General features: G+C 45.6%; 2 protein-coding genes and 1 long non-coding RNA gene across 3 annotated transcripts; 2 read left to right on the top strand and 1 right to left on the bottom strand.

Moving 5' to 3' along the window:
* Positions 1 to 29: 29 nt before the first annotated feature.
* LOC135243012 (large ribosomal subunit protein eL27-like) lies at positions 30 to 4,045 on the top strand. Its single transcript, XM_064314426.1, has 5 exons — positions 30 to 180; positions 842 to 924; positions 1,263 to 1,432; positions 3,254 to 3,364; positions 3,957 to 4,045. The coding sequence occupies exons 1-5, from the start codon at positions 63 to 65 to the stop codon at positions 4,003 to 4,005; spliced, it is 531 nt and encodes a 176-aa protein (XP_064170496.1). The 5' UTR covers positions 30 to 62; the 3' UTR covers positions 4,006 to 4,045.
* On the bottom strand, positions 3,268 to 3,821 carry LOC135243015 (uncharacterized). Its single transcript, XR_010326530.1, has 3 exons — positions 3,712 to 3,821; positions 3,465 to 3,604; positions 3,268 to 3,434 (listed from the first exon to the last, which is right to left on the bottom strand). It is a non-coding gene; the product is annotated as an uncharacterized LOC135243015 (long non-coding RNA).
* Positions 4,046 to 4,663: 618 nt separating the features above from the next.
* Positions 4,664 to 12,035, top strand: LOC135243010 (interferon-induced 35 kDa protein homolog). Its single transcript, XM_064314425.1, has 10 exons — positions 4,664 to 4,958; positions 5,666 to 5,698; positions 5,822 to 5,905; positions 6,041 to 6,199; positions 6,889 to 7,005; positions 9,236 to 9,380; positions 9,669 to 9,775; positions 10,195 to 10,381; positions 10,723 to 10,832; positions 11,163 to 12,035. The coding sequence occupies exons 2-10, from the start codon at positions 5,684 to 5,686 to the stop codon at positions 11,364 to 11,366; spliced, it is 1,128 nt and encodes a 375-aa protein (XP_064170495.1). The 5' UTR covers positions 4,664 to 4,958; positions 5,666 to 5,683; the 3' UTR covers positions 11,367 to 12,035.
* Positions 12,036 to 12,467: the final 432 nt, after the last annotated feature.

Genomic DNA, 12,467 nt, shown 5'->3' with positions numbered 1-12,467 from the left:
TCAGTTAAAGTCCTGGGTTTTAATATCTATGGCACAGTGGAGGTCCAAATTTTTCTTTATCGATGGTCTCTATGGTGTGGCATACTGTGAAGGAACTGACGTCACTTGTATTCGGCCTGAAAGATCACGTGATAACTTTGCACTTCCTTTCCTGGAAGCGGCGGCCATTGAGCATCAGAAGTGAGTACAGTTCTAGCCACATAATCTTTCGCCATCGTCGAAAGTACGAATAAACACAGTACTGTTTGTGTTCCCAATCTGTACAATAAGTATCCAGTATCAAACTAGACTCAGTAGTGTGTGTGTGTTGTTGTAATTTTGGGGAAAATGCCTAAATGAAAGAGACGTGTCATCTGAGCATAAACATGGCAGCTCATGTCCGCACAGTAACGTTATTTCCTCTAAAAAAATATGTGATAGATCTTAAGGTAGCGGTGGACTGTTTCATATTAAAGTTACATGCGGGTGAAAATATTTTATATCTCGCTAGCTGCAATGTAGAATAACTCGCTGTAAGAATGCTAATTTCGTGAATGTCGTATCTTTCCAAAACCAGCAGTCCTGACTGGAGAAGCAGGCTAGCTCTGACTGAACGAACAGCTTCGTGGCAGTCATTAGTTGATCATCTCACAAATAATGTACATGTAAAGTGATTTATCTAAGGCGTTACTTGTTAAACGATGTTCATTGTGGTTAGGTTATGAACTGTGGGTCTCCAGAACGCAATTGTATGTGTGTATGTATTAGACGCCCCTCCAGTTCTAAAAACCTTTTTTATGTAACTGACAGAGCAGCATTACCTGGTCAGTATTGTGAGTGCTTGTCTGTTTTGTGTGAATAGAAATGGGCAAGTTCATGAAACCTGGGAAGGTGGTGATGGTCCTGGCTGGACGCTACGCTGGACGCAAGGCCGTCATCGTCAAGGTAAAGAAACAAACTTTGGGTCTGCATGTTACTTCTAAAGCCCAGTTCAGACCAAAGATTCACGACGGGACAAGCTGCAACTGGCGACTCTGTGCAACATTCTAAAACTTGTCATCTGGGATTAGAGAAGTTAAATCAGCTGCACCTGTATCTGCCGTTTTGAGACCGGTAGCACCTCCACTTCTGCTCCTCCTCTCCGCAACGTTCTGAAACTGTTTAGTCGCGTCGCGAATCTTTGGTCTCAGCTGGAGCTTAAGGATTCTGTTGTGGGCATTTTAGCACCTGACGACAGGATGTGACACACCGTCTGTACCGCTTGTGCTTCCCCCCCCTTGTAGAACATTGACGACGGGACGTCCGACCGCCCTTACAGCCACGCCCTGGTGTCGGGCATTGACCGCTACCCCCGCAAGGTAACCACCACCATGGGCAAGAAGAAGGTCGCCAAGAGGTCCAAGATCAAGGCCTTCGTCAAGGTCTACAACTACAACCACCTCATGCCCACCAGGTCCGTGAATTTCTCTGCCACCTGAGATGGAAATGGGGAATTTGGGACATAATTGGGGGTGGAGGGGGCGGGGGCGGGGGCGGGGGTCACGTTGCACAAGTATGGCACAATGCACTTAAACTAAAATGCTTGCTTCAGAACAGGGGTCCAATCTTGCTGAAAAAAAGGGCTGGTGTGGGTGCAGGTTTTTGTTTTAGCCCAGCACTATGACACCTGATTCTGCTTATCCAGGGTCTTGATTGAAGGCTAGATTAATTGGTTTAATTACGTGTTGTAGTGCAGGGCTAAAACAAAAACCTGCACCCACACCGGCCCTTTTCGGATGAGATTTGGGGCCCCTGATTTAGAGCAAGCTCAGTACACACACACACACACGCTTCATAATCTGCATGCCAGGCTGTCACGAAGGCTAAACGTGCAACGAAATTCCGATTAAAGTGCTTGATGAACATCCAGGCTTGTGTTCAGCCCCGTGATTGACGGGAAAATCGGGAAAGAAAAGGGAGTGTCCACCTGCGGAGTCTGTAATACCTGAAATCTCAGGAAACGCCTGGTTCTCCAGCCAAGTCTGCCGATGTTGCTGGTGCGGTGCGGGCCTCCAGGCTAACTTCTTCAGTTGGTGGGAGTGACTTTTTCCTGTTACTGGCACCAGTGCTATATAAATGTAAAGGATATATATATATATATATCGTCTGATTGGTGTTCATGGGCTCAGGAGATGCCAGGCACCATAGGCCGAACGCAGGTAGATTTCTTGCTGAAAAAGTACTGTACGCTAAGTTTTACGTACCCTTAGCTACTGGCTGTGATGGCACGATCTGACATTGATTTGGCCTACGGCGTGCAATGTGTGGCCTATTAGTCCCAAATTTTCACTCAGAAATGCTGTCTATCGCTGCTAAGAGGTTACAGGAGGGAGAGCTCACTCACTCACACACTCAGTCACACACACACTCAGTCACTCACTCACGCACGCACACGCGCGCGCAGCTGCACAGGCATAAATCAAATGTCAATCAGGCCAGCTAGTTTCCAACCGCATTGGCACAAACAGTAATAATGTTGAGTGACACTAGCTGATTTATTCACATGCATATGCACTCTGGTGCCCTTTCGTATATTTTTTTGCCAACAGGTTGTCTCCCACGACCAGTAGAAGTCTTGAAATCATTCTTGATCAGCTTGTTGAATCTTGCACACCTAGCTCTATTATTTAAATTGAAACGGTTGTAGCTTCAGACAAACTTGCACTGACGTCTGTATGCCTGTGATGTAGGTCCACAAAAATGTGTGTCAAAAGAAAGAAATTTCCGTTCAATTGAAATTGTGCCGATGGAAATGAGCCACACTGGTGATGTAGCTTGTGAACGCGTTTAAAAATGACCCCATCTTTGATAAACCCGCTTTTGTTCAGTCTGTTCGCGCAAGAGCTCAGTAGTGCACAGAAGGCACAAGAGCACAGTACTTTGTGGGCCTGTTCTTTGTGTTTTACTTGGCTTCAGAAATGAACTGTCGCAGGTGAACATCAAGTACAAGCCCTGCACACACTACACCATCAATAGCTGGCTTTTCTGAAACGAATCGAGCTCAAATTGCATGGAGGATGTCTAAACTGTTCATGTCAACATATCCTTATTTTGATCCCATTTCTCAAATGTGCACACACACACACACACACACACACGCACATATACACGTGGAAATAGACAATTGTCTTATCAGATACAAATAAAATGGAGAAAAAAATTATTTAAAATAATAATAATAATAATGATGAATTAATATGCCCTTGTGTGTTTCTCCCCCTCCCCCCCTATTCAGATACTCCGTTGACATCCCTCTGGACAAAACCATCGTCAACAAGGACGTGTTCAGGGACCCCGCCCTGAAGCGTAAAGCCCGGCGGGAAGCCAAGATCAAGTTTGAGGAGAGGTGAGAACAAGCGTTCTGATTGGCTGCCGTGGCTCGTTTGGATTCCGGCTTCGAGTCGCACGTCATGTCGCTTCCATTCGCCGTGATTCACCGTGACCACCGCGGTGGTAACCAGCCCTGATCCTGGAGATCTACCGTCCTTTGTTAGGATCTCACTCCAACTGTAACGAAGCACACCTCATTCAACAGCTAGAGATCTACCGTCCTGTAGGTTTTCACTCTAACCCTAGCAAAGCACACCTCATTCAACAGCTAGATTACGTGTAGTTCACCCACCTACAAAGCATCCTCAACAGCTAGAGATCTACCGTCCTGTAGGTTTTCACTCTGACCCTAACAAAGCACACCTCATTCAACAGCTATAGATTTTGTTGAACTGCGAATTAGTAGTGTGCCAAATTATGTTTAAGATGAAATCCTATGAGATGGTAGACCTCCAGGTTGGTTACCACTGTTCTATGTCACGTACAAGTCTAAAATGGTACGCAGAATAATCACTGATAACTGAAATTGCCTGAAACCTTCTTTTTTTTAACCTTGTTTCTGCACATGATTAGCTTGTTTCCTTGACAATGTTCTGATCTTTTCACAGGTACAAGACAGGCAAGAACAAATGGTTCTTCCAGAAGCTCCGATTCTAAATTTCGTGCATCTCTTTCATTAATAAATGTGCAAAATCCATCTCCTGGTCTCTTATGGGTCTTGATTTATTCTTGTTTTTATTTTTTAGTGGAGTTCTAAATGTGTTCTGAAGCCAAAATGTGACACTAGTGGTCGCAGTGGTCACAGTTGTCACATACATTTTGAGTTGTGTACATGAGGTAGGCCTGGTCGGTCCCCCACCACAAGCAGATTCACCTTTGGTTACACATACTGATACATTGCCCGTAAATTTAAATAATTTAGTTTATCATTAGAAAAGCCTGTGGTAAATGCCGAATGTGCCACCTCATTTTCTGAACTGCCTATGAATCTGACTGCCCAAAAGGACTGCAACTAATATTGAATGTTTCTCCAAATGCTAATTCTTTTACACTGCGTAAGAATTTAACACGTGTACAATTTGTGTAGGACCTCGCTTTGCACGGCCCTTAACCGATTAAGAGAATCGGGTTTAAAATGTAGGTTTTCTTCCAACGGGCATTTGCAATTATGCATTAATAAATCATTGCATTTATATAGCACTTTTCCGAACGCTCAAAGTGCTTTACAGTGATGAGTGGGAACTCCGCTCTCCCACCAATGAAATTAAACCCAAATGTTAGTTTATTGTCTAAGTGTTGGCGGAGCAGTACAGTGTTATCGTCGTTGTTGTGAACCAACCTGTCAATCGTTAATCCCTGCTATCGCTTTCGTTTTTTGTTATTCGAGTCAGCGTTTGCGCAACTTGTCATTAATTTAGACTTTTCATAACCCAGAGCAAATTTAATCTTCCAGTATTTTAGACCGGAGCCCCTATCAAAAATAAAGCCGCTGGCCGGGACGACCGGACGGTTTGTTTTTTACAAACGTTTCTGTGTTGAGCGCTGTCGGCCGCCTTGTGTTTAGGAAGTAAACCGAAAGCAGTTGGCACACTCGGCATAGCTTTTCGCAGGTGAGTTGGTGGAAAATAGATTGATTTCCTTTGATTTTTACTTGTAAGATGTCGATGTTTTCCCACCAGTTTATTTATCGTGAACATCTAGACTGTTTTAATGCTGTATTGGATTACATCTGATAAATTCAGAAGTATCAACGATGCGTTTGATTAGGCTAAAACGTGGTTAATTGACTTGTCCGGACGCAGTTACATTTTGTAAAAGAAACCTTGACTAAACTATTAAGTCAACTTAATTGTATCTCTTATTCTATTTTCATTGGACCAACTGTAGGCTAATGCTGCATAGTACTACCACAACTGTACTATTAATCAGGATCGCAATTTCAGTTCAAGTAAGAGTCTTCTTCGTTCAGGAAATATGAAACTATCTTTATAGACGAGGGACTTGTGTGGCTCAGACGTTAATCATAATCACGGTTATTCCCGTGGTTTCTACTCTACCCAGTTTTGTCTACTGTGTTTTCTTTATATTTGTTACGGGTATGGCGTCATTTGGATCGGGGAAAGACTTAAAAAAATAAATAAAACTTATTATTGTGAAAATAAAAAGAAAACCGAATAAAAGTTCGGTCTATTTTAAATGCATTAGGACTGAGAAAGTATGAGAAGCGCAAGAGCGATGGCATCTTGATTGTGCGTCGCGCAGTGCTGCCTAATCTAAGTGCTCGTTTTCCGATTTAATCTGTCCTTTCCACCCGTAGACTCCTCTCCGCCCACGGATGTCTTCTGACGAGGTAAAGGGAAACCCTTTCGCGCGTGTGGTTTATACTTAACGAGGTACCTTTAATGATTTTAAGTAGGCTAACATAGTGCAGGCATGTCGTCACATTGACTTCAGTGTCTTATTTGCTTGTCAGGATTTTTCCCTAGTGTCCGAGAAGGGCGAAGAGTCGCCCGCCTTTGCCATGGAAGCGGCCAAGATGGAGATTGAAAAGTGCAAGGTGTGTCGCAACGGATTTTCTGAGTCCTTCTTGAACTCAGCGCCAGGAAGGAACGAAAGACAGAATCGACGCTTGGGTGTAGACAGGAAGTTGTTATTTTGCTGTGTGTGTGTGTGTGTGTGTGTGCGCGCGCAGGTGACCTATGACATGATGGTGACTGATCAGCGGGACCTCACTAAAGCCAGGGACGAGCAACTGCACCTGACCGAGGAGTACGAGAAGCGCATCGCCAAACTGGGGCAGACTATGGAGGCCGAAGAGCAGGATCGAGCCCAGAGGGAGGAGGACGGAAAGGTTAGGCCTGGATAAGCAGTGGTAGAGGTAGAGGTAGAGGCACTGCAGTCTCCCAAAATCAATGCTTACAAGTTTCCCCTGAGGTCTTTGTATCTCCTGCCAGTTAAGGAATGGAAGAGCAGACGTCGATGAGGAGTAAGGGGGTGGTTTATTATAATTTTTTTGTCGTTGTTATTTACATGGTGATGGGTGGAGAGTTTGTGAGAAGGCGAAAGCATGAACTTGCTGGGTGTTGGTGTAGCGGGGTAGCTCGGCTAGTTGGCAAAGCACGGGAAAGGGAAGGCCTTGTAGCAGGTTACCGTGACAACACTCGCTGACCGGTAACGTGGTTTCCCGTGAAATCTTTGGACGAGTGAGAGAGCTCGGGTTCGTTGCATAGGGACCAAACCTTGGTCTCCCACTACACAGTAGTCCCACTGCATCAACAGTCGGGCCAGTTTGCACGGTGGGATGCCCTAATGGTCTAATCTTCATTCTCACGAGATCACCTTGACCGGTGTGGCCACTGCGATATTACATTTATTTACCGTAGTTGCCATTGGGCTTTACACTAATTCATTTTTGCAAAAATGATTCTTGACATCCGAAATAATTCTTGATGTCCGGAGGTTATGTCCGGACGCACCCTTTAAGCGATGTGCCCACGCGAGCCAATCAGCGGACACCGGCGGGTGCTCTACCTCTTTCAGGCGAAGTTGGCGGCCGCACAAGAGGAGGAGAGGAGGCTGCAGGACCTGCTGCTCAGCATGCAGGCGGAGCTCCGTCACCTGGACCAGGAGGCAGTGCACCTGCGTCAGCAGGCCCAGGTAGGTCCGCTCTCTGCGCGGGGGGAGTGAGCGGGCTCAGCGACCACTGCTGGATGCCCATGCCCATGCCCATGCCCATGCCAGTGCCCATGTACATGTATTGTTCTGCTGGGCAGACGTGGGTTGGGGGAGCGGGAGGGGGGTGGGGGGTGGTACAGACATGCGGTGGACATACAGGGCTTGTGCGGGTGAACCGTAGACAGGGAAAATGATGCGGAGTCATACACCCTGAGCTTATATGTTTGGCAAAAAGTGGTGCCAACTCTCAGGAGACAAATATGCAAATGTGCAAACCTCCCCATCAACAAGCAAGCAGGGAGTGGACCAGTTGTTGGGTGGGCAGGGTGGGGTGGGGGGGTGGAATAGCTAAATTAATTAGCTGGCTTGTGTCCTTGAACATGAATGTGATAAAACCAGTTTGCTTGTTGCATTTACAAACAAACGCCCCTCCCCTCATCTCTTGTGGTTTTTTTTTTTTTAAACGAACCCAAATAACCACAACCCCTTCAGGAATTTTTCAAGCATCTTCAGGGGGAAAAAAACAAACAAGCCCAGTCACGTATTATAAGCAGGCTTGGCAACTCTGATGGCAACACCACTCTCTGTCGAGATTGTTTATTGCCAAAAGGTCCTTATTCCAGGAAGAATCTACTCTTAGCATGACTGCCAACTCTTATTGTTATTATTATTATTATTATTGTTATAATTATTATAGTCTTGGAAGTATTAGTGTGCTGAACCAATACTATATTGTAATTTCATTCTGTCCCCTTTGCCATCTGATCTCTCTGGCAAGCTGTCTCTCAGCCAGAATGAACAGGTGACAGGACCTCAATATAATGGTCACATTATACGTACGGTTACGAGATACGTGCAAAGTCGAGGGTTTCATGATGAGTCACTTGTGACCGAACTCCATCGCGAATCTTGAGACACATTATGAGTGTTTGAGTGATGTGGGAAAATATAGGTTGAATGAGTGAATTCTGTTTTTTGTTTTTTTTTTTAAAGTATGCAAAGATCTAATTTTAAAAATTACATTCTGCTCACAAGAGACGACCGTGAACCGTGACTTTTGCCATTTTGGGCTTGACCAAACCCGACCCGGGACCAAATTATCGTGGCCAGCCGTTTGCGGTCTGGTAAAACATACTAAACGTGAGACGACTGAACGAATGGCCTCAACATCTATTTACACCTGCGGGACAGAAAGAGCTCAGGTGAGGGCGCGGATCAGAGTAACAGGTGACGCAGGAGAGGGAAACGATATTTCATTCGCACGCCCAGAAGCTGCATGCAATAGAGAGCGCATATCATGGATCTGGTTTTCGCAACACGAGGAAAATCTCGCTTGTGGTCAGGGGTGGAACAGCCATGACAAGCAATGTGGGCACGGGCGCAGTGTTCACACGAAAAACGATGAGATAAAATCTTTTCATATTCTCAGAAATGTGTGTCTGGTAAGCATATTGAGCAAGGTCTTCCACACGCGGAAGGAGAAGTGTTTACCAGCCTCTACGGGCTGTGGCCAGTATATGTGCCAGACTCAACAAGTAATTGGCGCAAGTTTTGCAAGGAAACAAAACTTGAAAACGGGAATTTAAAATTTAAAAGAGTAGATTTTTCTGGTTGTAAAGTACCAACAAGAATGGCCCAATTATTGGTGCAGTCATTACATTATTGTCATATTTTAATGGGGTCCTGTGTTTTGGGAGGAATGGGGGTACATGATGCATTTGTAAATGTGTTGTTGCAAGGAAAGAAAGTCTGTTTTTAAAAGTCATTCTAGAATTGTATATACTCCAAGCTGCTCTTATTTGGTTTTCACTAATAGCATACTCTGTAATCCGGACGTGCACTGACTGTTCTGTCTTTTCAAGGGCATATATATATATATATATATATATATATATATATATATATATATATATATTTAACAAGACGTGACTCATGTTAGCACATGTTAGTCTGAAGAATAGTGCTACGATGGGACCAGCGACAGGGCTTGAAGTTGGCCATTCCAAATAGAAAAAAGTTTCTCAGTAAATGTAAAATGTAAAATGTCTCGCCATTCAGGAAACCCTAGCCCGACTGCCTCTTGTATCCTTACACATTCACTTCCTGTCAAGGAGCGGGTTTGTGATGTCACAAAAAAAAGCACTCATCTTGTCGGTGTGGTTCATTCCCACTAAAATGGATGCCGCTCATTTCTGTATTGTGGCTGTTGAAGGAGTCCAGTTCGAAGCCTGAGAAGAAGCTGGTCTTCCATGGAGTTGTGCGTGAAGGGGGAGGCCTCAGCAGGTTTCAGACGAAGAGCCGAATTATCTACCCCATGGAGGGGGGGACGGCCCTGATAACGTTTGAGGATGAAGCCGGTGAGATTTTTCGAAGAACGCCTCGACAGAAGCATTTTCACTACGGGCTGGTGCGGTTTCCGTGACAATGCATCCAAAGAGAAAAAACTGAGCGACGCATTATTTCGGACACGCCTCAAACAATCGTGCCGTAATATTCAGACACACCTACATGATTTGGACTTTAAAATGTCCAAAGATCGATGATAACTTAAATATGTTACACTTGGAAATAGTGTAATTTCATGAGTAGCAGTATTGAGTAAGATTTGGGGGGAGAGACGTGATCTGTGGCCTGTGTTTACGCAGTGGCTCAGAACGTTGTGAGAGTGAAGCAGCATGAGATCAAGCTTGGGGACTGCTGCATCAGTCTGGAGGCCTCGCCGGTTCTGATCTGGATGCCCAGTCAAGTGGAGGTAAGGGATCATCTCCAATCACTGTGACTTTGCCAACGTTTGTGTTTCTGGAGATTATCCCCAGTCAAGTGGAGGTGAAGGATCATCTCCAATAACTGTTACATCACCAGTGTTTCTTTTTCTGGATTCAAATCGCAACCAATTCAGAATATTTACAAAAGTTGGCTGGCCGGCCTCTTGATGGACGTCACAGCAGTGTAGTGCAATTGATACTCAGAAGGTTGTTGGTTCAGTTCCCAGGTAGGATGTTGCCATTGCACTGTACCCTTAGGTAAAGGTACTTAACCTGAATTACGTCAGTAAAAAGCCTTACCTGTATAACATGGGTAGTATCAGAAATCGCGAGTCCCCCTTGTTACATGCCCAAAATAAATGTAAAGTGTGAACTGTTATCCCGCTACGTGAACCTCCCTACCCAGGTGACCACGGGCCTGTGCAGCAGGCGCGTCCTGGTGTCGGACTTGCCGAGGGGGGTGGAGCAGAGCCGCCTGCTGGACCGGCTGGAGATCCACTTCGCCAAGCGGCGGAACCTGGGGGGGGAGGTGGACGGCGCCGAAATGCTGCACGACTCCGGCAACGCCGTCCTCACCTTCGTGGAGGACACGGGTGGGTGTGGGGGCGACGGCCCAGGCCTCTCCGGCTTTTCGGGAAAGGCGACAGGCGGGCGCTTCGCCCCGTTATCGTTTTTGCGTCTGTTTATCGCGTAACCGAAGAGTAATTGCATAAAAGGAACGCTATAAGTTAGCGTTGAAAGTGCTGTTGCGAGACGAACTAGCTTGGATGTACAGAGCATGTACATCCTCTGACTGTAAGTGAGAGGCCAAGATTTTTTAAGAGATCAAGTTCTCTTTTTTTTTTCAGTTCTCTTTTTTTTAGTAGAACTGCCTTTGATAACTTTTAAGGAAACGGTCAACGTGAGGGGAACGTGTGGTTCCATGTATTTTCAGTTGCGAAAGGCCTGACAGACAGGCAGCACCACGAGGTGGACTTCGGCGACGGGACGAGGAGCCGGGTGAAGCTGAGCCCGTTTCTGAGCGGGGAGATCACGGACCTGCAGGTACGGACGCTGCGCCAGTCTCCTCCGCGGGCATCTGTGCATAGACTGCACGGTATCTGCCCCTGGCCATGGTATCTAATTTCTCTCTCACTCTGTGGCTCTCTTTCCCTCTTTTACACTGTCTGACTCACTCTCCCTCTCACACTCACTCTCTCCCTCTCTTTGAAACTGTCCCACTCCCTTTCTCTTTCTCTCTCATTCTCACTCTCCCTGTCTCTCTCACACTTACTCTCTCTCCCCCCCTCTCTCTCTCTCTCTCACTGGACACCCGCTCTCTCTGATGGCCCTTCTGGGGGTGCCCCCCCCCCCGCCCCCCTCGTCTCTCTCCAGACGCGGGTGTCGGCGTCTGCCCGCACGGTCCTGCTGACGGGCATCCCGGCCATCATGGACCCCAGCGACCTCCAGGACCAGCTGGAGATCCACTTCCAGAAGAAGGGCAACGGCGGGGGCGAGGTGGAGGCCATCGCCTACAACCCGCTGCGGCGGCGGGCGCTGGCCGTGTTCGAGGACGACTGCCCCGCCGAGGCGGAGTGAGCCAGCCGCCCAGAGGAGCCGCCGTTCGCAGCCCACCATCCCCCTTCCGGCCTCGGGCTAGCCTCTGAACTCTAGCCCCAGGCTTATTTCCTGGCCTCCCAAATCTGACGATGATGCGCTGCGCTCTGTGTAACTCTCTTTGGGTTGTTCTTGTTAAAGCGAAATGAGATTCATTCAGACCACGCATGAAGTAAGTTGGGGCATTTTAGGGAACACAAAAAATTTGAAGTATAAAAAAATATGATGTTTCAGATCATTTAACGTATTATGCAATATAAAATTTCCTTACTTCACTCTAGTGTTTCTTTTGCACCTCTACATCATGAACCTATGCACTTGTTGTACGTCGCTCTGGATAAGAGCGTCTGCTAAATGCCTATAATGTAATGTAATGTAATGTAAAATAAGAGATACCTCTTAAGGAACTGGTAATGAAAAAGGGCATTTTGTCATCTGATTTATTTGTATTTACATATATTAACTTTGTCTTTTTGTCGTACATTTCTTCTCACTTTGATGTCTTACATATGGACCATATGGAAGGCTATTTTTCCACCTATGCACTTTTTCTGTTATATATGTGTTACTGGGTTTGTTCATATTAGTATATGTGTACAAATATTTGGGATTAAAGTGGTACTGTACAGCCATTGCTGTGGAACTCTGTAACCCTCATTGTCAAAACACCCTCCTTTCCAGGTTATTTTGCAGTTCTCTGTTCTAACACTGAATATAACAGTGACAGAACTTACAGTATTTACTAGTCTTCTATGACAACATGCTTATAAAGTTAATTATAAAAGCTAGCAGACTAAAGACTTCTTGATCGGAGCAATAGCATAAAGTGTACATAATATAGTGTATTTATAATTTCATGGTCATTAATCCCAGTTATTCCCATTGGTAGATTAACCAGTATGAAAATATTTGGTGGAAAAGTTAGGGAAAAAAACATTTTTTTTCCATCATACAGGGTATGTTTAGAGTGGAAACCCACAAGCAATACACTCATGATAAAATCCAGGTTTCGTGCCAAATGTGAAACTAATGCATTGAAAAACTGAAGTGTACAAAATGCATTACCCATATTGGGCATACTTT

This window comes from Anguilla rostrata, chromosome 17 (assembly GCF_018555375.3).
Source record: "Anguilla rostrata isolate EN2019 chromosome 17, ASM1855537v3, whole genome shotgun sequence".
Classification (NCBI taxonomy): domain Eukaryota; kingdom Metazoa; phylum Chordata; class Actinopteri; order Anguilliformes; family Anguillidae; genus Anguilla; species Anguilla rostrata.
Note: the sequence above shows the minus strand (reverse complement) of the source record. Positions and strands in the feature narration are given on the sequence as shown.